General features: G+C 70.4%; 2 protein-coding genes and 1 long non-coding RNA gene across 17 annotated transcripts in view; 1 reads left to right on the top strand and 2 right to left on the bottom strand.

Moving 5' to 3' along the window:
• OSBPL9 (oxysterol binding protein like 9) overlaps positions 1-9,874 on the top strand; it is a 66,359-nt gene extending 56,485 nt beyond the window's left edge. For all 14 annotated transcript variants that reach the window (XM_039914609.1, XM_029083237.2, XM_029083243.2 and 11 more), the window contains 15 exons: positions 4,321-4,411; positions 4,677-4,781; positions 5,501-5,660; positions 5,973-6,070; positions 6,170-6,288; positions 6,651-6,736; positions 7,221-7,392; positions 7,565-7,649; positions 7,758-7,868; positions 7,971-8,034; positions 8,159-8,299; positions 8,649-8,727; positions 8,996-9,087; positions 9,198-9,333; positions 9,431-9,874. In XM_039914609.1, coding sequence (XP_039770543.1) covers positions 4,321-4,411; positions 4,677-4,781; positions 5,501-5,660; positions 5,973-6,070; positions 6,170-6,288; positions 6,651-6,736; positions 7,221-7,392; positions 7,565-7,649; positions 7,758-7,868; positions 7,971-8,034; positions 8,159-8,299; positions 8,649-8,727; positions 8,996-9,087; positions 9,198-9,333; positions 9,431-9,505 — 1,614 coding nt within the window. In that variant the 3' untranslated portion in view covers positions 9,506-9,874. The remainder of the gene's footprint in view (positions 1-4,320; positions 4,412-4,676; positions 4,782-5,500; positions 5,661-5,972; positions 6,071-6,169; positions 6,289-6,650; positions 6,737-7,220; positions 7,393-7,564; positions 7,650-7,757; positions 7,869-7,970; positions 8,035-8,158; positions 8,300-8,648; positions 8,728-8,995; positions 9,088-9,197; positions 9,334-9,430) is intronic.
• LOC114818250 lies at positions 193-3,950 on the bottom strand. The gene is made up of 2 exons (XR_003766088.1): positions 2,530-3,950; positions 193-1,717 (listed from the first exon to the last, which is right to left on the bottom strand). It is a non-coding gene; the product is annotated as an uncharacterized LOC114818250 (long non-coding RNA).
• A 367-nt stretch (positions 9,875-10,241) lies between the features above and the next one.
• NRDC (nardilysin convertase) overlaps positions 10,242-24,742 on the bottom strand; it is a 30,202-nt gene continuing 15,701 nt past the window's right edge. The window contains exons 6-32 of one of the 2 annotated variants that reach the window (XM_029083233.2): positions 24,253-24,326; positions 23,318-23,413; positions 23,024-23,146; positions 22,133-22,190; positions 21,202-21,275; positions 20,664-20,733; positions 20,496-20,573; positions 19,402-19,522; positions 19,210-19,268; positions 17,653-17,707; positions 16,779-16,883; positions 16,155-16,278; positions 15,843-15,929; positions 15,277-15,396; positions 14,778-14,829; positions 13,494-13,644; positions 13,265-13,392; positions 12,967-13,129; positions 12,828-12,859; positions 12,591-12,729; positions 12,460-12,507; positions 12,314-12,366; positions 12,128-12,211; positions 11,929-12,019; positions 10,814-10,930; positions 10,606-10,695; positions 10,242-10,484 (exon numbers count right to left, since the gene is read on the bottom strand). In XM_029083233.2, the coding sequence (XP_028939066.1) occupies positions 10,275-10,484; positions 10,606-10,695; positions 10,814-10,930; positions 11,929-12,019; positions 12,128-12,211; positions 12,314-12,366; positions 12,460-12,507; positions 12,591-12,729; positions 12,828-12,859; positions 12,967-13,129; positions 13,265-13,392; positions 13,494-13,644; positions 14,778-14,829; positions 15,277-15,396; positions 15,843-15,929; positions 16,155-16,278; positions 16,779-16,883; positions 17,653-17,707; positions 19,210-19,268; positions 19,402-19,522; positions 20,496-20,573; positions 20,664-20,733; positions 21,202-21,275; positions 22,133-22,190; positions 23,024-23,146; positions 23,318-23,413; positions 24,253-24,326 (2,602 nt within the window). In that variant the 3' untranslated portion in view covers positions 10,242-10,274. The remainder of the gene's footprint in view (positions 10,485-10,605; positions 10,696-10,813; positions 10,931-11,928; positions 12,020-12,127; positions 12,212-12,313; positions 12,367-12,459; positions 12,508-12,590; positions 12,730-12,827; positions 12,860-12,966; positions 13,130-13,264; positions 13,393-13,493; positions 13,645-14,777; positions 14,830-15,276; positions 15,397-15,842; positions 15,930-16,154; positions 16,279-16,778; positions 16,884-17,652; positions 17,708-19,209; positions 19,269-19,401; positions 19,523-20,495; positions 20,574-20,663; positions 20,734-21,201; positions 21,276-22,132; positions 22,191-23,023; positions 23,147-23,317; positions 23,414-24,252; positions 24,327-24,742) is intronic. The other variant, XM_029083235.2, reaches the window with a different exon arrangement.

Genomic DNA, 24,742 nt, shown 5'->3' with positions numbered 1-24,742 from the left:
GACTGCGGCTCGAATCCCCGTCCCGTTGTCCCCCCGTGCCCGAGCCCCCCACTCGTGTAGGTTGGCGACGGGAATGTCGGGGGCCCTCGGGAGGCAGGGCGGCGTCCTTCCGTTTTAAAAGGCATAAGGGGAAGGAGGAATGTACGCGCAGAGTTCCCGGAGAGCAAAGATGAGGATGAGTGGACGTGATCGTAATAATAATCATCGTGGTATTTGCGAAATGCTTTCTGCACGCCGAGCGCCGAACTAAGATACAAGATCCGAGGGTTGGAAACAGGCGCCGTCCCACGTGGGGCTCACGTCCTCGGGGGGAGGGAGAACCGGTATTGAATCCCCGTTAAACGGATGGGGAGACCGCAGCCGTGAGATGTCACGACTCGCCCAAGATCACCCGACGGGCGAGCGGCGGAGCCGGCGTCAGAAGCCGGGGCCTCTGACTCCCGGGTCCGAGCTTTTCTTCTAGGCCGCGCTGCTTCCGGTCTTGCCGGGACTGATCGGAGGTATCATAGGAGCAGTTGTCAGTGGTAGCGGAAGAGGTGTGAAGCGCTTACTCTGAGCGGACCGCCCTGCTGAGCTCCGGGAGAGAATCCCAGGTGGGAACTAGCCATCCCTCAGGCTGAGGAGGCGGGAAGCTTGGAGGGATCGTTTGATCTCAGCGGAGAATGTCTTTCACTGTTTCCCCGGCACCAGCCCCAGGGCAGTACCCGAGGGTCTGCAGGCCGGCCGAAGCCCCCGGGCCCGGCCAGGGGCCGGGCTAGGCCCCCCGATCGATCGGCCTCCTCGGGGTGGCCAGCGCGCAGCCGCCTGTGGCCCCAACCAGAAGGGGATCCCGTTCAGAACCAGTCGCAAAGGGCCGCTCTGGGGCTTAGAGCAATCCACCGGTGGTATTTATTGAGCGTTCACTCTGCGTAGAGCACTGGACCGAGAGCTTAGGAGAGTACACACCCATATTTTAATCGGCACGGGGTTCGTTAAGGCTCTCACTGTGTGTCGAGCTCTGTTCCAGATGCCGGGGCAGCTAGAAGTCGATCAAGCCGGACGGCATCTCCGTCCCCCGTGGGGCTCACGGTCGAAAGCGGAGGGAGGATAGGCCGAATCCCCACTTCGGCAGACACGATCCCTGCCCTCGAGGAGCTTAGGGTCTCGGAGGGGGGAAGATCGGGCATCGAAGTAAATCACAGCGAGGAGAAGCACCAGAATCTAAGGATGTGGACGTGCGTCCTGTGGGTTGAGAGGCCAGGCGCACGAGGGGTGCCCACCCCCGTGCCCCGGCGACTCAGGAGGGCGGGCGAATCGGCTGGGGAAACGAGACGTTAGGCGGAGGAGGTTTTTTCGGAGGCGATGGACGTCTGAACTCTCGGAGCGCCGTCGGAAAGACACGAGGGCTCGCGGGTGTTTCGGCCGAGACCCGCTCTCCTCTTTTTGAGGGTGCCCAAAAAGCTCCTCGAGGCCCCGGGTGCCTTCGGGGGGATTGATTCCCGCTAAGCGTCGTCACCGACCTCGTTGGGAGATGGCCGCCGAGCGGAAACACGGACTGTCCGAAGCAGATGTAGAAATATGCGCCTCCGATAAAGGCGCCGATTACGAAAGTCTTAAAAACGTATAAATGTGCCTTCCCCTTTTTGCATTCACCTTTGTGAGTCCGGTGGCTCCAAGAGATCTGTCACGGTCTTTCAGCCAGGGGGTACTCACGTTTCTCCTCTTTCCTTCTCCCTTCCTTAAAGAGGTGGAAGAAGATAGCAGTTCTCAGAGGGGTAAGGAAGCGGTAATAGTTGGACGCTATATTGACGACTCACGTAGAAAATCACCCTCACGCGATGAGAGCCCCACGCCGCGCCCCGACCGACGTGCCCCAGTCTGCTTTCACAGGCGGGGCCCTCTTGCCGGTCGTGCCACCCCCGCGCCGTGCCCGGCGGGCCCCTTTCGGAACGTCCCCTCCTCCCCAACGTCGGCCCGTGGGGGCTGGGCCCGCCCCCACCCGGGGCCCCGAGCCCCCGTCCAGGCAGAAGGCCACCCTGACCAAATCGCCACCGTGTCCAGACCGGGGACTTTTGATCCGGGGAAATCGGGATCTGGTTTTGTCCGTAGAAAACTTCAGAGACCTGGTCCCGCCCACTGGGGAGAATGCCCAGGAGTCCTGGGACGAGCCTCATCCAGGTAGCCTGCTCTCCCGTGCCCCGGCCCGGCCCGGCAGCAGCCTCAGCTCCGCCACCGGCAGCACGGCAGCGCCGGCCCGGGACGGAGCGGGGCCGGCCCGGGAGACGACCCCAGCCCCGCCGGGGGATTCCGGAATGGGGCTTGGCGCAGGTTGGGAGAAGGCTCGGGGACGTCACGGCGGGGCGGAGGGGTCCCGGGGCGGGCTTGGGCACCGGCCCGGATAGTCGGGCGAGAGCGTCCGTGTCTTGCTCCCCGCTGCTCCTCAGATCTCACCCCAGCTTCCCCCCGCCCCCCCCCCCCCCCCAGTCCCCGGCCCCACCCTCCGAGATCTCTGCCGTGCCTCCCGCTCCCCCGCCCCCCGTCCCGGCTCACCCGCCGGGAAGAGCCTGGTGTCTCGCCGTCGTCTTGGAAAAAGTCCCCGAGGGCCAGCGGGCCCCTCGGGGCCGTTTCTGGGGAAGGTTCTGTGGGCTCCGGGGCCGGTCGCCCCGCACTGGTCCGTCGGAGGTCACCGAGGGCAGGTCTCCGAGGACCTGCCTTTCCGAGGGAACCGCCCGGCAGCAGGGAGGCCCGAGGCCTCGCTCCGCCCGGCTCTCTCTCCCCCACCACCGCCTCAACCTCCCCGGGCCGGTTTCCCGACTCTCCTCCCGGAGGCTTCGGTGCCCACGGGGACCGGTGCCCGTCTGCCCGCCGGGCTCCGCGGAGGCGTTACCGGGAGACCCGGCGGGGCCGCCCCCGGACCGGAATCGGGGTTGCCGGGAGATCTCGCGGGGGCATTTTCCCGGCATTTGATTCAAGTGACCGGGAGAAGATTTATTTTCTGGAGGACGGGTTGGTTCTGAAGGTCACGGGATCTTCGTTCTTGAAGTGTCCCGGAATGCCGCTGATTGTGGAAGTTGGTTGTGGGCCTAGTACGGGAACGTTGCGTGCCAACGGGTTATTTCAGTGACGGTCTCCCTCTAGACCGGCAGCTCGTCCTCTGGACCGTAAGGTCGTCGCGGGCGGGGGACGTGTCTGTCATATCGGCGTGTTGTGCTCCCCGTGCACTCGGGTCCGGTGCCCCGTACGCGGTAAGCACTGGATAAATGCGATCGGCCGACTGATCGCTAAAGCTCCGGAACCGATGGGATCTGCTGTAACTCCTCCAAACCTACTGCTCGGTTTTCCAAACTCTCTGCACCGCGGGCCTAAAATTCCCACTCGCGGCCAAGCAGAGAACTCAATCAGCGGTACGTATTGAGCGCCTCCTGGGTACGGAGCCCCGGGCCGAGCGCTCGGGAGAGTACAGTATTACAACGGAGGTCACCGACAGCGTCCCTGCCCCCGACGAGCTTACCGTCGAGAGAGCGAGCGGTGCGACCCGCTGCTCGTCCCGGTTCCGTCTCTCCGGCCCCGTGGCGAGCGCGGGGTCGGGCCGTGGAGGCTCGGGGGGGGTCGGCCGTCCCGGGGCGGCAGGGAACGGAACGATCCTTGCCCCAACCCAGAGTTTTTAAAAAAAAAAAAAAGAAATGACTCAACATCCTGTGGCGAGATCTATTGTCCGTGAATTCCTGGAAGAACGGCCGGAGAGCCGGCTAGGTGAAACGTCCGAGGAACTTCCTGCCCGTAGGCACTTGATTTTGGCGTGGATTTCTCCTAAAACTCTGGACGGCGGGTGCTCTCTTTCACGTAGAAGATCCCGCTCGGGGGGCTTCTAGTGCCCTCTGGAATCGAGCCCTGGGAGGGGGCGGAGGCGCGGGCGGGGGTGTGAGGAACGATGGTAGTCAGGCCAAGCGGTAGAGACGGGCTCCCAGCGGGCCAGGGGTGGGAAGCCGGCGGGATCTAGCTGGGGAAGCGCCCCGGGGGCGGGGGGGGGGGGGAGGGCGGCCCTCCCGTCACAGCGACGCGTCGTGGTCCTCGGCCCGCGGCACCCTTCCGTCTCACAGGTGCCGCCCGTGGCCCCAGGGACCGCTTTCTCAACGGCCGCGGGCGGCGGGGGTCCTCCCCGTAGGCGGCGTCGCTCTTCTCGTCCTCTCCGTCCGTGGGCTGCGTCCGCGGGGCCGAACTCCTCTCTCCTCTCTCGGCACGTCGCCCCCGGGGGAGGGGGAGAGCGCCTGGCGGTGGGAGGGACGGGCGGGCGGGGAGGGCGGCGGTCCTCAGTAACCTGGCTGGGTTTCTCTCTGCCAGAGCACCATCAACCCCGTGGATGCAATCTATCGGCCGGGCCCCTTGGAGTCGGCGATCAGCACGATGCCAACTCAGACCGTCTCGCCCCCGGGTACGGTTTTCAGAAGAGCCGCTTCGTGGAGGCGTCCCCCCCCCGACGGCCGGCCCCGCCCTCCCGGGAACGCCCAGCCTAAACGGAAGGATCGCGGAGTCGGCTCCGGTGGGAAGGATGGCTTGGCCAGAGAGGGCTCGGAGCGGGGCCGGGGTCGGCCGCTGGCGGGCGAGACCCCGGTTGCCCGAGGCGGGCCGGTGGCCGGCCGGGCGGAGACGTGGTGCTGCCACGGCGCTCACGTCTTTTCCCCGTTCCCGTTTCCCAGAAACCGCTCAGCTGTGTAAATCGGAGCAGCGTCCCTCTTCCTTAGCCGTGGGGCCCGCGGTCGCTCCCCTGGGCCAGCACCAGACCCCCACGCCGGGCAGCACAGGTACACGGCTGCAGGACCTCCTCCCTGCTGGGGGGGCGGGAGGGGGGGTTCCGCGCAGGCCGATCTAATGGCTTCGTACGGGCCCCCGAGTTCCGCAGCGAAAGGTTACGGCCCTCTGGGGCCCGGGGAGGAGGGGCCGGTGGGGTCGGGGCGGAGGATCTTGGGTCTTTTTAAGGGCTGAGGCCGGGACCCCCGAAAACAGCGGCTCCGGCTTCGGGTCCGGGCCGGAAACGGTCGGGTGGGTTTTAGGGCCCTCGGGATCATTGAAAGTTCCCAACGAGCGCGTCTCCTGAGCCGTGGCCCGTGAGCCCGGCCGCGGCGGGTCGGGCGGCGGCCGGGGGCGGCGGCGGGCGGCTGACGGGAGAGGGGTTGCCCTCCGAGACAGGGAGTGGTGGAGGCGGGGCAGCGGGGGCCGCGGGAAGGTCGGGACGCGGGGCCGGCCGGCGACGGTCCGGTTCCGGACGCCGCCCGCGGCCCGGCCCGCCTCTCGCCGTCGGCCTCTCGGCCCGGCGCCCGGGCCTCCCGGGCCTCCCGGGCCCCGGCCGGGAGAGCCCTCGGGCTGTGTCCTACGCGGGCGTCCCGGGCCCGATGGGGTGGGAGGAGAGGCGCCGAACCCCCGTCGGACAGAGGAGCTACCCGAGGTCCGGAGGAGCGCGGCGACCGCCCCGGGCCCCGCCGCCTACCCCCGCCGTCCCCGTCAGGCTCTGTCCCTCCGCTAGGCAGCGGGCACTCGGCCCCCAGCAGCAGCCTGACGTCCCCGAGCCATGTCAACCTGTCCCCGAACACCGTCCCCGAGTTCTCCTACTCCAGCAGCGAGGACGAGTTCTACGACGCCGACGAGTTCCATCAGAACAGCTCCTCTCCCAAGCGCCCGATGGAGTGAGTCGCGCGGGGGGCGGGGGGGGGGACTCCCGCGGGAGCCCGGCCCGACCCCGACCGGACCGGCCCCCGGCGGGACCCGCCGGCCGCGGGCTCCGGGCGGAGGGGGCCGGAGCCGGGCCCGGCCCCGTGAGCCCCCCCGCCCCCGGCCGGGGCCCCCGAGCTTGGCGCCGAACCGTCGGGGGTGGCCGGCCCGGAGGAGGCCCTCGAGGACCGAGCCCCGAGGAAGCGTGTCCGGCGGTCGCCGGTGAAGGAACGCGGCCGGAGAAGCGGCTCCCTCACGCTGACGGACCGACGGTCTGTTTCCCCCAGCCCCTCCGGGTCCGCTTCCGGCCCGGGCCCCGGCCCCAAGCGCCCCAACGCCGCGGACCCGCCGACCGCGGCCGTGTCCAACGGGGTGAACGACGCAGGTGAGGCGGCGGCCGGTCCCCCCCGCGGGACGGCGGGGGCCGGGCACGCCGGGGGCCGAGCGGGCCGGGGCGGGCCAGTGAGCCGCGGGTTTCTCGCAGACCTCTTCGACTCCCACGACGACAGAGACGACGAGGGGGAGGCCGGGTCCGTGGAAGAGCACAAGAGCGTCATCATGCACCTCCTGTCTCAGGTCCGGCTGGGGATGGATCTGACCAAGGTGAGCGGCCGGCGGGGTCCTCGCCAACGCCGGGCGCGCCCGGCCGGGACCCTCGGCCCCTTCCGGGTCCCCGGCCCCGTCTACCGGGCCGAGGGATCGGTCCCTCCCCCCGCCTTTCTCTCTCCGCGTCCCCGGGTCTCGCCGGGCGGTCCACACGGACAGCCGGGCGGGTCGTTCCCGGAGGACTCGGCGGAACGCTCGGGAACCCGAAGGTGGCCCGGACCCCCTCCCGGGTGGCGTCCGTCCGAGACCGCCCCGGCCCGGCCCCGCCGTGGGATGGGGGGCGGGGGCCGGACCGTCGGCCCCGCCCGTCCCTGACGTCCCGCCCGCACGGTGGGTCGGGGCTGTTCCCGGCTCCTTAGGTGGTCCTCCCGACGTTCATTCTCGAGAGGCGATCGCTTCTGGAAATGTACGCAGACTTCTTTGCCCACCCGGACTTATTCGTCAGGTACCGCAGGGTCCCGGCCGCCCCGGGGGCCGGGGGGGGGGGGGGGGGGGGGCGCGGGGGGCGTCGGCCCGCTCGGTCGCTCGAGGCTGCGGCCGCCGGACCGGGGACAGAGCCGTCGGGGGACGGGTCCCGCCGCTCCATCTTACCCGGCGGAGCGGATCCCGGCCCCGCCCCGCTCGCCTGGGTGGGCTCCCCTGGCCCCGGACCGGGCGCCCGGCCCGCCGGCGGCCCCGCGCCCGCCCGGAGGGCCCGGCCCCCGAGGGCCCGTCGCGGTCCCGGAGGCCATCGGGCCCGAACGCGCCAAGGCGGGAGAAAGAGCCGCCCGCGTCCGGGACCCGTCGGGGCCGAGTCCGCGAGCGAGCCAGCCGAGGGGGGGCGGGGGCGGGAGCGGGTCCCGCCTCTCCCCCCCCCCGGCCGGGGACCCCGAGGGCGGCGTCGGCCGGGCGGGCCGGGCCGCCCACGGCCCGACCCTCCCCCTCCGCAGCATCAGCGACCAGAAGGAGCCCCGGGAGCGGATGGTGCAGGTCGTGCGCTGGTACCTGTCGGCCTTCCACGCCGGGAGGAAAGGCTCCGTGGCCAAAAAGCCCTACAACCCCATCCTGGGCGAGATCTTCCAGTGCCACTGGACGCTGCCCACCGAGAGCGAAGAGAGCGCGGTAACTTGGCCCGGGGCCCCGCCCGCCCGCCGGGGAGGCGGAGGGCATGGCCGAGCCGAACCCGGCCCCTCCTCAAGCTGGCCCCGGGCCCCGGTTCACCCCCGGCCCGCGAGACGGACGACCCCGGCCCCGCGCCCCCCGCGGCCGTATCCTCACGGGGGTCTCTTCGCAGGAACCCGTGGCCGAGGGGCCGGTGCCGTGGGTCTCCGGACACAGCGTCACTTTTGTGGCCGAACAGGTCTCCCATCACCCTCCCAGTAAGTAGGGGAGGCCCCCTCTCCCCCCCCCCCCCCCCCCCCGGCTCGACCTCGGGGCTCCGTCCCGGGCCGACGGGGGCCGGGACCCGACGGAAAACCCGTCCTCAGTTTCAGCCTTCTACGCCGAGTGTTTTAGCAAGAAGATACAATTCAACGCTCACATATGGACCAAGTCAAAGTTCTTGGGAATGTCCATCGGGGTCCACAACATAGGCCAAGGTGAGGAGCGGCCGTGCGGGCCGGGGGGGGGGGGCGGGGAGGGCGGAGGAGGGTCGACCCTCAAGCCGGAGGCACCACGGAGGCCCTCCCTTCTCCGCTCAGGCTGCGTCTCGTGCCTGGATCACGACGAGCACTACATCCTCACCTTCCCCAACGGCTACGGCAGGTGAGGACCGCCCCCCCCCCCCCCGCCCCGGCCCCGGGCGCCGGGCCTCCCCCTCCCCTCCCGCCCGGGCCTCTCCCGCGTCCCCCCGGCTCAGCCTCCCCGCCCGCGTGGCTCGGTTCGGCAGGTCTATCCTGACGGTGCCCTGGGTGGAGCTGGGAGGGGAGTGCGCCATCAACTGCCCCAAGACGGGCTACAGCGCCAGCGTCGTCTTCCACACCAAGCCCTTCTACGGAGGCAAGAAGCACCGCGTCACGGCGGAGATCTTGTACGTGAGCGGGGGGCGGGGCGGGCCCTCCGCGTCGCTGGCTTTTCCCCGGGCGGGGGCGCGACGTCGTCCGCCCCCCTTGGACGCCCCGAGAGAGAGGCCCCCCCTCCCTCGAGGGACCGGGACCTCCGCGTCCTCCCGGTCCGGTGCCGCGCGTTCGGATACGGGCGCCCGCCGGATACGACGCGGGGCCCCTCCCGGTCCTCTTTCCGGAAGCCGTCCCGCCCCCTCCCCCCGCCCGGGCCGGGCCCGCGTCCCCCCCGCCGCCGCCCCGAAACCCACCGTCCGTACTCAGGTGGGCACGGACGGAGCCGCCCCCCGCCCACGCCTTCCTCCCCTTCCCTTTCAGTTCTCCGACCGACAAGAAGTCGTTCTGCTCGGTGGAAGGCGAGTGGAACGGCGTCATGTACGCCAGATACGCCACGGGGGTACGTACGTGCCCGTGCCGGCCGGCAGACCCGGCGGAGGGTCCCCGGGGCCGTGGGGAGCCGGGGGGCCGTTCGCCCCGGGCACCCCGGCGGGGGCGGGCGGGGGGGCGGCCGACGACCCGACCCGGAGGCCCGACGGCCCCGGAGAACCTCACCCTCGGCGGATCCCCGGCCTCCCTCGGGACGCGGGGGGGCGGGGGGACGGGGGGGGGGGGGGCGCGGGGAGGCGCCCCGAAGACCGTCCCGGCCCCCCCCCGACCCCCCACAGGAGAACGCGGTCTTCATCGACACCAAAAAGCTGCCCACGATCAAGAAGAAAGTGAGGAAGCTGGAGGACCAGAACGAATACGAATCTCGCAGGTGAGGAGCCCGGGGCGGGGAGGAAGACGTCCCGCGGACGCCCCGAGCCCGTCGGCGGGGGGCGGGGGGGGGGGCCGGGTCGTCCCTCGGCCGACCTCCCTCCCCCTCAGCCTGTGGAAAGACGTCACGTACAACCTGAAGATCCGGGACATCGACGCGGCCACGGCGGCCAAGCACAGGCTGGAGGAGAAGCAGAGGGCGGAGGCCCGCGAGCGCAAGGAGAAGGAGACGCAGTGGGAGACGAGGGTGAGCGGGGGCGGCGGGGGGCCGCGGGGGGCCCGCGGGGCGGGGGGCTCCGGGGGCGGCGCCGAGGCCCCACGGTCCCGCCCCTCGTGCCTTGCAGCTCTTCCACGAGGACGGGGAATGCTGGGTGTACGACGAGCCGCTGCTGAAACGGCTGGCCGCCGGCAAGAACTGAGGCGCGCCCCCGCCCCGCCCCGCCATCTCAGGGATCCCGGACGCGCCGGGGCAGACCGACGGTCGGAGACGCTCCCGTCCCCTCTCCGGGCGGCCGCCCCGCCCCGACCGAGCCGCCGGACGCCACCCCCGGGCGTCGGGTCGAAGTCCGCGCGAGGAGAATCCTCCTCCTCCTCCTCCTCCTCCCCGCCCCCCCACCCGTAGATACCGGTCCCTCGGACGGGACGGACCGTCCGTTGGGGGAAAAAAAAAAAACGTTATTTAGCGAACACGTGAAATCAAACGCTCTGCCGTCCCGGGACCTCGGCCCGGCCCCGCCTGTATCTATCTTTATTTTGAGATCGAATCATTAAAACGTAACTAACCTCGGGCTCCTCTCGGCGCGTCTCGGCCGCGCGAGGTAACGCCGCCCCCCGCCCCCCGGGGCCGGGCGGACGACCGCCGGCGGGAAGGGGGGCGGGCGGCCGCAAGGACGCACGGCTTTGATCGACGCGTAGAAACGTTAGAAGACGCCGCCTCGGGTCGCGACCCGTCCCGGGTCCGCAAGGGCTCGGACGCCGGGGGCGCGGGCGGGCCCCCGCGCCCGCTTCCCCACCCTCCTCCCGCCCGGCCGTATCGGTTCCCACCCCCGAGCCCGGCGCGGAGACCCCGGGGGACGGAAGACGCGGGGGGACGGACGGACGGAGGGGGGGGGGGGGGCGACGGCGGCGCGAGCGGGCAGTGAGTCGCGCGTCGCGGGAGCTGAGTGGGTCGGGCCCGCGGGCCGCCGTTTATTTCACTATTTTATGGTAGGGGAGCAGAGCGAGCGTCGCCGTGAAGGCCCTGATGTCGGCGATGGGGACGGTGGAGTCGGCGAGGACCGGGGAGGTGGGGAGGTACGTCAGGTGCGTCATCTCGCTGTAGGAAGAGGCCGGGCCCGGGGAGGCCGCCGCCGCCGCCGCGCCCTCGCCCTCCGTCTCGTGTCTGCCGAACCCGACCACCTGCGGGAGGAGGAGGGGACGGGGGAGGGCCGGGGGTGGCGCCGGGCTCCCGTCCGGCCCCGGGACCGCCGGAGGACCCCCCCCCCCCCCCCCCCTCCCCGGGAGCCCCGGGCCCACTCACGTGCACGCTGAGCACTCGCCCGCGGCCGCCTCGGTGCTCCCCGAACCAGCTCACCAGGTCCGACTTGGTGAAGGACTTGAGGGCTTCGATCTGCGGGGGGGGGAGAGAGGGCCGGCGGCACCTGGAGACGGCGGCCCAACCCGGGAGGCGGGCGCCGGGCGAGCGGGGGGACGGGCTCGGGGCGGAGGGAGGGGAGGCCGGCCCCTACCTCGTGGGCCAGCCTGTCGAAGAGGTACTGCTGGGTCACCACCTCGTTCCAGTTGCGGTCCACCTCCTCTCCCAGGTGCGTGTCCTCGCACTCCTTCAGCTTGATCAGGGCCGTGACCTACCGAGCGACGCAGGCTGGGCGCCGGGCGCGCCGCGGAGGCGGGGGAAGGGTCCCCCGCCCTCGGGGCGGCCCCGAAACCCGGCGGGGACCGGCGGCGGGAGGGAGGAGAGGGCGGAGGGCCGGGACGGGGGTCGGAGGGAGGGGGAGCGGAGGGGCCGGGCCTCGGCCCCCTCCTCCGGAAAATGGGACTCGGAGGCCCCGTTCTCCGTTCCCGTGTGAAGCGGGGACCCCCGCCCGATCGAAACCGCATCTCGCCCCGGTACGGGGTCCGGCCCGCGGCATCCTACGTCGGCGCCGACCGGGGTGTCGGTCGGTCCGGCGCTTACTACGCGCCGGGCGCCGGGCCGAGCGCCGGGGCGGACGGAGGCGGAGCGGGGCGGAGAGAGTCCCCGCGCGGCTCGCGGTCTCCGTCCTCATTTCGCGGACGAGGCGACCGCGGCCCGGCAGGGTCAGGTGACCCGCCCCGGGATCGGAATCCCGGTCCCCCGACCGCGGGGCGGCCGGGAGCGGCTCTCGCCGTGGGGGGGGGCCGGCCGGCCCGCGGGCTCCGTCGAGGCGTGCGGGTGCGGAGGATGACATTTCGGAAAGGTGACGCGGACGGCCGAGGGACGGGCCGGAAGAGGACGGCGGCCCTAACGCGGCGGTCGAGGCGGGATTCCACCGGCCCGACGGCCGGAGAGGGAGGAGGGGAGGGAGGAGGGGAGCCTGGAAGGCAAAACTGGGGCGACTCGGCGACTGACCCGATAACGGGGGTGACGGGGAGGGAGGGGTCGAGGACGAGGTCGTGGCCTCGGGAGACGGGTTCGGTCCCGGGGCGTTAGGCCCCTGGCGCCGGCGGGACGCGCCGGGAGAGGACGCCCGGGGGGGCCCGGGGAGAGGCCGGGCCCGGAGCCGGCTCGCCGCGGTCGCGGAGGCCGGGGAGGGGCGGGAGAGTGGGCGCGGAGGTCCCCGGGAGGGGCGGGGAAAGCGTCGGCGCCCGCGCGCCCCGGGGCTACCTGAGCGTTGAACGCGTCCTCCGTCAAGTTCTCCATCCTCTCCTCGAAACACGACAGAAACTCTTCGATCTTCTCGTCTACCGTCTCCGAGCTGAAAGGGGTCGGGTTCGGGTCGGGGGGCGGGGGCGGCGGCCCGGCCGCGGCCGCGCCTCCTCCCGTCCGGCCCGGGCCCCGCGGGGCGCCCGGCCGGACCACTCACTTGTACTTGGTGGCCTGGGTGCCCACGGTGACGGAGAAGCCCAGGATGCCCGACGTGTTCCTGCAGGTGGGGTACACGTGATAGCTGCCGGGGAGAGAGCCGGCGTGAGCCTCGGGCCGCGGCCCGCTCCCTCCCTCCCTCCCCGGCGCGGCCGGAGGGGGCCGTCGGCGGGCCGGACCGGCTCACCCGAGCGTCTGCTTGGTCCGCAGGAAGTCGAAGCACGGCTCCTCCATGTGCATCTGCGAGGCGGGGGGGGCTCCGTCAGGCGGGCCCGCCCCCCCCCCCCCCGCCCCCTCCGCCCCGGACCCTCCCGGGGCCGGCGCCTCACTCACCACCAGCAGCTCCATGAGGGTGTACTCCCGCAGGTCCCGGGCCCCCGACTGAGAAGAGAGGGCCGTTGAGGCGGCCGGCGGGGCCCGGCCCCCCGCCCCCCCGCCCCCCGCCGGGGAGGCGGTCCCCTCACCTGGTAGTACACGGTGACCTCCGAGTTGGCGTCGCCCTTGTTGAGGGTCCTCACTTTGCAGAGGTGGTGGGAGTTGGGCAGCTCCACCACCCGGAACTGGACGGGGATCTCCCGCTCCAGGGGCCGGAACCGCAGCTTGCTGGCGGGGGGCGGGGGGGGAGAGCCGCGCGTCGGCCGCCGGTCGCCGCCCCGCGCCGCCGCCCCGACCTCCCGGAGCGCGCCCGGACGGATACTCACTCGACGACGTATCTCATGAAGTCCGTCGACTCCTGCGGGGGGGGGACGGGGACGGGGAGAGGGAGAGACGCGTGGGCTCCCGGGCGCCGCCGCGGCCCCGGCCCTCCCCCGGCCTCCTCCCGCCCCCGCCCCCACTCACTCGGCCGGTGAGGTTGCCCTGCGCCAGGCCCTCGACGAAGAAGCGGGACTTGAAGTCCTCGGCGAAGGCGAGCAGCGCGTCCAGGGAGAGCCCCCGCGTCAGCGCCTGGTACTTGTCCATCATGGACCAGCGCGCCTGCTCCAGGATGAGGAGCCGCACGTCTCTGGGGAGGGGAAGGGCGCCGGCGGCGGCTGCAGCGGGGGCCGGCGCTGCCCGGGGGGGGGGGCGAGACCCCGGCGGTTCCCCTCCCTCCCCGATCCCGCCGCGGGCCCCCGCCGGGGGTCCGCGGGGCGCTCACTTGGCCAGGGTCTCCGGTTTGATGAGGATGTTGAAGTAGGTCTTCTTCAGCTGCTCCGTGATCATCCCGAACACCTCGGGGGTGGAGCCGAAGTCGGCCAGGTAGTCCACGATGAGCTGAAACAGGAGCTGCCGGGGGAAGGGGGGGGGGTCGGCCCGGTCCGTCCTCCCCCCGACCGCCGGCCCTCCGTCCGGGACCCCGCGGCGACGGCGCCCGCCCGCCCGCTCACAGGTAGCTTGTGGTTGAATCCCTTGACTCGGATGATCAGGCCGTGCTCTCCGGCCACCAGCTTGTACTCCAGCTGGGCCACGTCGGCCTCGTAGGCCGGCTCGGCCAGGTTGTGGGTGAGGATGTTGACGAAGATGTCGAAGAGGACCACTCTGCCGGAGGGAGGGAGGGAGGGAGGGCGGGACGCCCCCCCCGCGGGACCGTTAACCCCGGGGCCGCCCCCCGCCCCCTCTCCCCGGAGAAACGGATCGCCCGGGGGGCGGAGAGCCGCCGCCGGTGCCACGCTCGGCTGGCTTTTTCGCTTTCGGCGATCTCCGCCGGGGGCCGGGCGCCGGGGGAGATCCAAGGCGATCGCGTCGGACCCGATCCCCGCCCCGCGTGGGGCTCGCCGTCTTAACCCCCGTTTTGCAGGCGACGGAACGGAGGCGCGGAGAAATCGAGCGGCGACTCCTCCGAGATCAGAGAGCAACCAAGGGGCGGAGCGGAGATCAGAAGCCGGGTCCTCCGCCGGCCGGGCCCGGGCTCCTTCCATCGGGCCGCACCGTTCCTCCCGGCGGCCCGGCCCGGGCCGGCGGCCTACCGTCCGGGACCGCGGGCCGCGGTCCTTCGTGCGTTCCGCGGTATCATTTATTGAGCGCTTACTATGTGCGCAGCACCGTACCGAGCGCTTGGGACGCACGATCCGGCAACGGACAGAGACCGTCCCCGCCCGGTGACGGGCTCGCGGTCTACGCGGGTCGAAGGAGAGACGGGGCTCGAGGGGGTGCCGTCCGCAGCTGCGGGAGAGTCCGGGCGGGGGGCTTGCGGGGGTAGGTCGGGGTGCCCGCGGCCCCCGTCGGGCCAGAGACTCACGCCCGCCCCCTGGCAGAGGGACGGGGAGGAGACGGAGAGGGAGGGACGGGGCCCTCCTCCCACCCCGAGGGAGAGACAGCCGTAGAGGAAGAAAGATCGGAATACCCCCTCCTCCTCCCGAGCGCACACTGGAACGCCGCGCTGCGGCCCGCCGCCGGGATCGGGCTCTTGGCCGTTCGGAGGGGGCCGCCGGCCGGAGGTCAGTAGCTGTGGGCCGCTCTCCTCTGCCAGGGGAGCTTTACTCTCCCCCGCCTCGAGGCCCCAGAGCGAGGCACTCCGCCCACGGGCGCTAAAGGCCCGGGGGGGGCGGGGGTCCTCCGGCTGGGTACGGCCGCTCGGAGGCTCATCCTTTCTCCTAATGGATTCAGGCCTATCCCTCCCCTGCCGGGTGGCAGGGCGGAGAGCGGGTAGGGGGAGGCGGGGGGAAGCTTACTTTTCGGCAGACTGCTGGACCAGGGGGGAGATCAGGTGGAAGCGGATGTAGGCTGAAAGAGAGAAGCATCCGGGGCGGCCCGTGAAGCCCGGGGGAGGGGGAGACTGAGCCTCGACTCCCTCGGGAGCTTCAGCCCGCCCCGTCGAAATCCGAAGGAAAGATTCCCCTCGCTGGAGAGCGTCACCCCAGAAACCCCGAGCGTATCTGGCCTGTCCCGCAGCTCGCTCGCGCGCACGCCGGTCCCCTCCCCGGTCAGCCCCGCCGCCCCGCGCCGGGTCGGATTCTTCGGAAGAAAGGTGAGGCCAAAGGCCGGTCGCCGCTAAGCGGGAACGCTAACTGCCGGCGCCGGGCACCTGGCAGATCTCGCGAGGCGACAAAACGGGATTCCTCGGTGCTCTCCGCGGCGCCCGGCCCGGCGCTCGGGGCCCGCGACGGAGCGCGAGCGGGGAGCCCGCTCGGGCCCGAGCTTCGTCGGGGCCGTGCCGGGCCGAAGCTTTACCTTTGGGGATTTTGAATTTGTTATCCTTCTTGTACCACAGGCAGCCCCGGGGTGTGCTCTCGATCTTCACGGGATATTCCGCCTCGGGACAGTCGGGGGTTTTTAGAGCGAAGTCCGTGGCTACGACAGAGCGAGACCGACAGTCACGCGGGCCGGTTCGGGTCGGCCCGGAGGGCTCCGGAGGCCGAGAGACCGTCGCCCTCCCCGGGGAGCGTCCGGCCGCCTCGGCTCGGAGGCCCGGGTCCCGGGCTTCTCCGGGCCGGGCCTCCCGGGATCCAGGAGACCGCTCTGCCCCGAAAGACGGGGGGCGGGCACGACAGCGAGCCGCTCCGGGGCGACCGGCAGCCCAAGGCCGGACGCAGCGGGGCCGGGCGCTCGGGTCTCCGTCCGGCGCGGGGCCGCGGCCCCCGGCCCGTGACCCCGCTCCCCACGCGGCCTAGCCCCGGGCTGCGGTCGGGGCGGTGAGGAGATGTGGCCCAGAGAGCCTCGGGGAGTGGGGCCCCGGGGCGCCTGTCGCCGGGCGGGGAAGCGGAGAAGAGGAACGAGGACCGACTCCGGCCGCTCACCTATATATTTGTTTTCGGCTGGGAGGTGCAACTCCGGATTGAGCTTGAAGTCGCTGTCCCACAGCTCCCGCCAAGACCGTTCGATTTCTGCGTGCGAATAAACCAGACTGAGGACGGGGGAAGGTTTCCCGGGCTGGGATTCCCGGGATCCTCCGCGTCCCCGGACCCGTCAGCGGCCCCTTCTCTACCCGGGAGCACCGCACCCTCTCGCCGGCCGGCCGCCCTCGCCCGGGAACACAGACCGTCCGCCGGGCCCGGCCCGGCGCCTCCCCGGCCAGCCGCCCGGCCTTTCCGACGGCGGGCGAGCCGTACCTTCCACGCTGTACCGAGTCCCAAACCAGCGCTCGCTGTGGTCACACTTTCCCTCGTTGGCCGCGGACAAGAGGACCAGGTTGGCCTTCTGCGGGGTGAGGTGGGCGAGCGCGTCGACGATGACCTGCGCCGCCACCGGAGAGAGACGGGCCAGCTCAGCTCCGCCGCCCCCCCCCACCCCCCGGGCGGCTCGGTTTCCGTCCTCGTCCCGACACGCCGCTCGGGGCCGGGGCTCCGGGCTAGCCGGGCTCCGCCGACGGAGGAGCTGAGCCGCCGCCCCCCGGGCCCCCGCCCCGGGCCGTCGCCGGTGGACCCGGGCTCCCTCCGCCCCCGTGCTTCGTCCTGCTGCTCCCTCTCTCCCTTTCCCTCTCCCCCTCGGGTGGCAGGAGGACCCCCTTAAGGACTTTCAACTGTCTGTTCTTCCCTTACGCGGGCAGCCCGCAGCCCGGTCGTTCTCTCGAATAAAAAACTTCCCCAAGACCCCTCCGCGGATCCTTCGACGCGCTCGTGCGACACGCGGTTCGTCTCTCTCGAACCTCCGCCCCGTCCGGGTTCTCCCCGGGCCGTGGCTCCGAGGAGGCGCCTCCGCCCCGGGCTCGGCCGCGGCCGAGAGAGCCCCCTTACTTCGGGTTTGTACTCGAAGAGCAGCTGGTCCCCCGTGAGAAAGTCTTGCGGTGGGTAGAGCTGCATGTTCTCGCACATGTTCTCCACGTATTCGACTGGATCGGTCTGGGGACGGACAAAGCCGTTTCTCTGGAGCGCTCCTCCTCCTCTCCCCGCCCCCCTCCCCGCCACGGGACCCCGGCCCCCCAGCCCCGCTCCCGCCGCGAGTTTAAACTGCCAGGAGACCGAGCGGGCCAAGGGCGAAACTGAACCCGGGGCCCGCCGTCGCCCGCCGGGTGAGCAGTTCCGCCCCTCGCCGCCGTTGCCGGGGCTCGTTTCAACGGAGGGCTCCGGGGGTGCCCGGGCCGGCGCGGCGGGAGGGGGGGAGGCGCCTCTCCCTCCCGCCGGACCGGCCCGGCCGCGGGGGCCGCGTCCCGCCGGACCGGAGGGGCTGCCCCTCCTCCCGGGGCGGTCACGGGGTAGGTCAAACCGCCGGGGCCGGAAAGGAGGGTCTCCTATCCCTTGGGACGGCCCTATCCCTTGGGACGGCGGAACGGTTGTGGGGAGAGGCGAATGCGAGTGAGAAAGAGAGACGCAAGATGATGGACGGCAGTGCGCCCGGGGCCAGCTTCCCGCGTCCGCGTCCCCCCCCCCCCCCAGCCCTGGGCGCTAATCCTGGGACGGTGGGCACTGAGGGGCGAGAATTTACACCAACTCAGAAACGTTAGGGGAAAATCCAAAGCGTCGGGGCGCGGCTAGAAAGCCGGCGGGCAGCTGGCCACCTCTCATCCGCGCAGACAGACGCCGGGGGCAGAAGAGACCTCTCTTCCCTCCCTCTTCCTCCGCCTCCACAAGGAACGCCTAGCCCCCTTTGGGGTGAGGGCCCGTCCGGTACCTGTTCCTGATAATGAAATTCATTATCCTCAATCTTCTGAATCTCTTCAAAGATCCTGCAGAGAGAGGAGGGCCGCGAGGCCGAGAACAACGGTCCAGGTGAGAATCGCGTACCCGCCGCCCGCAGGCGCCGGAACCCCCCGACTTCTCCGGCCCTTGCGGCGGGGCCCCGAGCCCGGTCGGGAGGGCCCCGCGAGCCCGAGCGTGGGGCCGGGGAGGAGCCGAGGGCTCAGTTCCCTGCAACAGAAATGGCCCGGGCGAGCGGTCGCCGGGCTTGTCGTCGGAGAGGGCCCCCGGCCCCCTGCGCCGCCCCGCCGCCAACAGGCCCCCGGAACGGCTCTGGGAGGGCACGATCGCGCAGCCCCTCGCCCCGAGGATCCGGGAGTGCGGTTCCTTCCCTGACTCAACCCCAGGGCCTTGCTGAGGTCCTTCTCTGCCTCCCGGTGCCCGAACGGGCCCCTTGGGAGGATCTGGCCAACGGAGCCAAAGACCCACTCCCGAAGGCGCACACCACCCACAGGAGGCCTTCCCCGATCATTCTCGCGTCCACTCCTTCTGCGGTGCCCGGATCTATTCGCCTCTCGGCCCCACGGCACTTACGGGCCTTTCCGTAATTCATTCATATTAACGTCCGTCTCCCCTCGCCCCGCCTTTTCTTATAGCGTTGGTTAAGCGCTTCCTAGGGGCGGGCACCGTTCGGCGGAGCGCTGGGGGGAGGTACGAGCCGATCGGGTCGCACCCGGTCTCTGTCCCGCGGGGAGCGCGTTATGTTAATTCCCGTTTTCCCGATGAGGAACCTGAGGCCCGGAGACGTGAAGTGACTTGCCCGAGGTCACACAGCGGACGGGCGGCGGAGCTGGGATTAGAAGTCCGACTCCCAGCTCCGTGCTCTCTTTACTCGGCCACGCTGCTCCTCCCTCTGGATTCTAAGTTTGTCGGGGGCGGGGAAAGCGCCTACCAACTCTGTAACATTGTTCTGTGCTGTTCTCCCAAGTGCTCAGTCCAGTGCTCTGCACAACCGACTGATCCTGCCCCTCCTCCTCTCCCCGGAAATAATTCTACGAGGGGGAAGTAGGGTTCGAGGCCGACGGTCAGGGAGCCACGCGGAGGGCAGACAGGCGAGCTAGGGCCACGCACCGCAAACAGAGGGCTCGGGACTATTTAAGCAGATTTTTTTTTCCAACACTGGGAAAGGACTGAAATCCAGGATCGGCTCAGTCTGGGGCACCAGACTGAGGCATTCCCCTGCACACACACACAAAAAAAAAATCCAACCCAGCTTCCCGACCTCGTCTGGGCACCGACCCCGGGTCCCTCTGACCGGTTGCGTGGTCGCTCACTTCGGTCGCTCCCGTTTCCCCACGGCTGAAAGGCGCGGCCGCTCCCTCTACCGAGCGGCTCGAACTACAGCGAGAGGCGGCTCTGGCCGGGGTCAGGGATCGGGGACCGAAAACCCGAGTCCGGCCGGCCCCCGGAAGTGCTCGGGCAGCTCCGTGCCCCGGGGCGATACTTGGTATCGTTCTGGTTAACGAGGGTCATAATTGGATTATTTTCGTACCTTTTCTCCGGCCCAAATCCCTGCAGCATCTTCAAGTACTGGAACACGGTGTGCACGACCTGAAGACCGTAAACACCGTCCATCGATCGGCCGAACGACCGGCCGAAGGACGAGCAGCCTCCGTCCCCGCCGGCGGGGCGACCGCCCGCCGGCGCTCGGCCCGCCGGAGCCGGGTCCGGGGGACCCGCTCACCTCATAGAAGTGCTCGTAGCCCTCGTCGGTCAGGGTCACGGAAATGCTGAACACCGAGTACGTGGAATTCTGCTCGAATCCGGTCTCCCCGTTGCCCCCGAAGAGCGCCAGGGCCCAGCACCTGCGGATCGAGATCGGGACCCGTCGGCCGAGCGGCTCCCCGTCGGAAGCTTTCGGGGACCCGGCCCCGCGGAGCCCAGGAGAAGCCCCCGCGGACTCCTCGAGGGGAAGGGGGCCGGCGCTCGCGCGGCGGCTCGCTCCCGTCGGCGAGCCGAGACGCGGGCACGCGACGGCCGAGGCGGACACGTGAGCCTCGCCGGAGCCGGCCCCGATAACCGGATCCCACCTCCGCCGTAACCGGCTCGCCGGAGGAGAGGGCCGAGTTATCCGGGTATCCGGGAGTCCGCGGGCCCGGTGGGAGAGATGGGAGGCTTGCGGGCCGGGCCCGGCCCCGCCGCCGGCCCGTGGGGTGGCCTCGGTTTCCTATCGTCCTTTAAACGGGGGTAAAGGACCCGTCCTCCCTTCCTCCCTCTCGGACCGTGAATCCAACGCGGGTCGGGAACCGTATCGAGAACGTGACCGTGGGCGGGAAGCGCTTAGATGTCGTCATCACGGCATCCTGGACCCAGAGGGCCACGGCACCGCGAGGAGCCGGAGGGTCCCTCTGGCCCCCTGGGGGCAGGTCCCGATGAGCCCACCGACCGACCCTCTCCGCTCGCCACAAGGAAAGGGCCCCGGCAGGCATTTCTGCCAACCGTGACTCTCCCCGCAGGCTGGGGCTGGGGCTGGGCCTGGTCGGACTCCCCGCCCCAAGACCGCGGGCAGACGGACCACGTGGTTCAACCTGGAGAGCGGGCTGCCGGGCGCGGGCCCAGCCCCATCTGACCTATTCTCCTCGATGGCTCCCAATTCGCCAGACGCCGCCGAGGGACCGCGGACGCCCGCAGACCCGTGGATAACCCAAGCTGCGGTTCCGAAACCGCCGGACTGAGAATTCTGCCGCTGAAAGGCGCGGCTGTCCGCCTCCCGGTCTCCCCCGCCCGGGGGTTTTCGACCGCGGGAGGTCTCGTCGAAACGCGACAGGGCGCACTTACTTCTTCCTGAGAAAAGAGAGGATGCTTCCTCTGCCTTCGTGGCCAACCAGCCAGGAGATATAGTGAAGGGGCTTCACCCTAAACGGACGGTGGATCGCAGTCACTTCGCCGACCCGGGGCCGAGGCCACGCCGCCCTGAAGCCAGGTTCCCTTCCTCCCGCCCCTCACCTGTAATGCTGCTGCTGAGGGGGCAGCGCCCACGTGACGGTCAGCGCGTGAACCTTCCGAATGGGGACAACTGAACGGACGGTAAGACATTTTCCGGTGGGGTACGCTCGCCGTCCAGAACCGACAGCTTTGGAAAACCCCGGCCGCTTCTCCAGGGTCGGAGCGAGGGCGGCACTGAGAACGGGCCAACGCCTCCACCCGGGCGGACGTCGGCAGCCCCCCTCGCCTCCCGCTCCCCAGGCGGACCGACGCCGCCACCGCGTCCACCGGAGGGACAGGGAGAGCGGGGGGAGGACGACGGCGCGGGAGGGAGGGAGTCGACGGGCCGAGGGCGGAAGGAGGCGAGAGACGGAGCGGTGGGGCGACCGCGGGGACTCGGAGGAGGGAGTCGCGGAGGCAGAGGGCTACCGCTCACAGCCCTCCGTGGGCCGCCGGTCGGCGGCCCGCCTCGATTTCGCTCTCCTCCCCTTCCCGACAGTCCTCCTGTACGATCGGGAGTCCCGCCTTAAAACGCAAGAGACGTTCTCGGGCTACTGACCTCTGTAGAGCTTATTGAACGCCGGCGTGTCGAAGGGCTCCGTTAGGTGGCCGAAGGTCGGCTGGGGTAGCCCGCTGAAACCGAGACGTGAACGCCGTCACCCCGTCGGCCCCAGGACTCCCGGCCGACGGCCCCGGCCCCGACGGGCCCGCGAACCCTCCGCCGCCCCAACTCCCAGCCCCGGCCCGCCCGGCCTCGCCTTGGACCGAACCCTCGACTCCAGGCCCTGGAGGGCCCGGAACGTCCTCCTCCCTCTTCGTTTTATCCGACAGGCGATGGCTCTCCCCAGCTTCAAAGCCTTATCGAAGGCGCATCTCCTCCGAGAGGCCTTCCCCGCCTAGGCCCTCTTTTCCTCTTCTCCCCGCTCCTTTCTGGGTCACCCTGACTCGCTCCTTTCGTTCGCTCCCCCGTCCCGGCCCCGCAGCACTCGTGCCCGTGCCTGTAATTTACTGATTTATATCGACGCCTGTCCCCCTCGAGACTCTAAGCTCGCCGTGGGCAAGGAGTACGTCCGTCACGGCGCACCCTCCCCAGCGGCCAGTACAGTGGACCGCTCGCGGTAAGCGCCCGGTAGATACGGCCGACTGGCCCTGCCAGCGGCCAGGCTGCGGCCCCAGAGCGAGCCGCCGGTCCGCTGAGGCGGTGTCAGCCCACGTCCCCAGGGACCCGCCCCGAGGGCGGTCCGGTCCTACTTGCCCAGAGGCTTCCTTCTGAAGCCAAAAACCCGCACCGTCAACACAGAATTAATTCCCACTGCCCCATCCGCTCCTTCGGAGCCAACTGGGGCAAACCCTTCCCGGGGCGAGGACGGGATCCGGCACCCGAATCGTAAGGAGAAGATCATCCACGTTGCCGTTCGGCCCGGTCCCGCCGCGCTCTCCGACGGAACACGAGCCCGACGTGCCGACCTCGGGTAAATGACGTGACTTACTTGTTCGGGATCTGAGAGAAGATTTCGGTCACCCACTCTTCCAACGTGTCGAGGGTTTCTGGGAGGGAGAAGTGAGAAGAGGGAGTGCGTCGGACGCCCGCCCACCCACCCGTCGGGCCCCTTCCGCCCGTCCGGCTCGTCCGGCATTTCTGGGGGAGGGCAGGCTAGGAGGCTCGGGGCTCACAGCGCCCACGAGGCCGGACCGGGTGGGATCCGGCCCCGGGATCCAGGCCCACGCCGAGCTCGCCTGGCCACAACCCCGGCGACGAGGGAGGGCCGAGAGACACCGCGAGGCACCCGTGCCCGTCGGGAGACCGACCGTCTGAGGTTACACGAGGCGGAGGGAAAGGGACGTGTCTCAGAGCGGCCGAGGCCCCGGCCCCGGGCCCGGCGGGGCGGCTCCGGCCCGCCGAAGGGCCGAGGAATCGGACGACGTGGACGGGGGCGCCGTGGGACGGCTGGGCCGACCCCACCGCTTCGGCGCCGGGGAGGCTCGCGGCCGGCGAGGCCCCAGGACGGAAACGACCCCGCCGCCCGCTCCACGCCCTACCCGACGCTCCTGCCGGAGGAGCTGCGTCGGGGGACAAGGGCGGTTGGACGGAGAAGGGTCCGGCCGTTCGGGGTCAGACCGATCGACGGCGGACGACCGTGGCGACGCGGCCTTGGCCCGGCAGGGGCGTCGGGGTGGCTCAGGAGCGGTTCGGGGATCCTCGAGCGGGCGGGGGGCTTGCTCCCGGCGGGCACGAGGGAGAGCCAGGCGGGCAGCCGCCACCACCCCTGACCCGTCGGCTCTCGGCGGCCGGGAGCCGGCCCCGGGCGAAGAGGGGCCCTTTCTCTGACACCGGCGGCCTCCCACCTGAGCCCCACGGGAGCCGCCGGGCCCGGCCTCACCTTTCGACTGGACGACCAGGGTCATGTAGTGAGCAGAATAGTAGTGCTGCCAGAACTCCCGCAGCCTGGTGTACGTGTCGATGTTCTTCGCCCTGGGCTCGTGCTTGAGCGTCTCGGCGTTCCCTGGACGGCGGCCGAAGAGGGAAGGTGGGGATTACCGGCGGCGCCGGCTTCGCTCTCGTCGCCCCCGCCCGTCGCCGAGCCCCGAACGCCGTACCCGCCCACCCCCCCCCCGCGCTCCGGGGAGCGTGACCCGACAGGAGGAGCGGCAGCCGCCGCCCGGGGGCTACTTACCCCAGAAGAACTTGCCCATGGGATGCCCGGGCCTCGCCAGACTTCCAAACAACATCTCTTTCCTGTTGGCGTCAGAAGGTCTCGCGAGCTGATATTCTGTCGGTGAGAAGCGGGATCGTTTAGCAAAAGGGAGCTCATCTAATCGAGCCGTATCTGGTAATCATCCCGTCGTCCCTGTGGTCCGCGTTCAGCGCTTACTCTGTGCCGAGCACCGGGCTGAACGCGGGGGTAGATGTGAGACCATCGGGTCGGAAGGATACAGACCTTGTCCCGGGAGGGACTCGCGCCCTTTGAACCCCTCCTAACAGGTGGAAACTGGGGCCCCGTGACTTGCCCGAGGCCACGAAGCAGGAGAGTGGCGGAGCTGGGATGAGAAGCCAGATCGCCCGACTCCCGGGCCCGTGCTCTTTCAGCTACGTGACTTCTGTGGTGAGTCTTCAGAACCAGCTGTTCATCCCTTTGATTCTATTCATTGCTACCGTTCTCGTCTGTCCGTCTCCCCCCCCCCCCCCATTAGAAAGTAAGCCCGTCAAAGGGCAGGGACTGTCTCTACCTGTTACCCATTTGTCCATTCCGAGCGCTTAGTACAGTGCTGTGCACACAGTAAGCGCTCAGTAAATACTACTGAATGAAATGAATGAACAGGCTGAACCAGATGGCATTTCCTCGCTGTCTCACACCCCAGGAGACGGGGGTGAGTCCTTCGAACGGGAAGGACGACCCTATCTGCCGCCGGGCGTGAACGGCAACCCCGCCCCTATTCGTTCAATCGTATTTACTGGGCGCTCGCTGCGTGCAGAGCACCGTGCCGAGCGCTTGGAAAGTCCAATTCGGCCACAGGGCCGAGCCCTCTAAATAGCGGACCGAGCGGGTTGGGCGGCGGGGCCCCGGGACGCGGTACGTGCCGAAAGGTCGATGTCGAATCCTGCTCTTACCACTGTCCACGGCTTCGACCTCCCGATCGATGGCATCTCTGATCATCAGGGGGTGGATGAAGAACTGGGCCCACCTGGGGAGAGGACACAGCACTGAGGCTTCCTCGGGGGGTCCGAGGGCAGGTGAGTGAAACGCTGACCGTCCCGCCGAAAGGCGCTCTGAGTCGCGGAGAAAATCCGACCGGTCGATCGATGGCATCGATCGAGCGTTTCCTCGGGGTACTCGGCTGAGCACTCGGGAGAGTGCGTTACGAGAGCTGTCGGCCGCGATCTCCCACCGGGAGGATCTAACGGGCGGCGGGGAGAGGCAGGCGTTGAAAATCACAGCTGGGGGAAACGGCCGTGGGTAAGGTCACGTACGTACCTGAAGCGCGGTAGGGCCGGGGTGACCATCCAAGTGTTTAAGGGGTGCACGGAGTGGAAGGCGAGTAGAGGAAACGAGGGGTTAGTCAGAGAAGGTGTCTTGGAGGGGATGTAACGCTGGAGGGTT

The sequence above is a fragment of the Ornithorhynchus anatinus genome, chromosome 18, assembly GCF_004115215.2.
Source record: "Ornithorhynchus anatinus isolate Pmale09 chromosome 18, mOrnAna1.pri.v4, whole genome shotgun sequence".
NCBI lineage: Eukaryota > Metazoa > Chordata > Mammalia > Monotremata > Ornithorhynchidae > Ornithorhynchus > Ornithorhynchus anatinus.
Note: the sequence above shows the minus strand (reverse complement) of the source record. Positions and strands in the feature narration are given on the sequence as shown.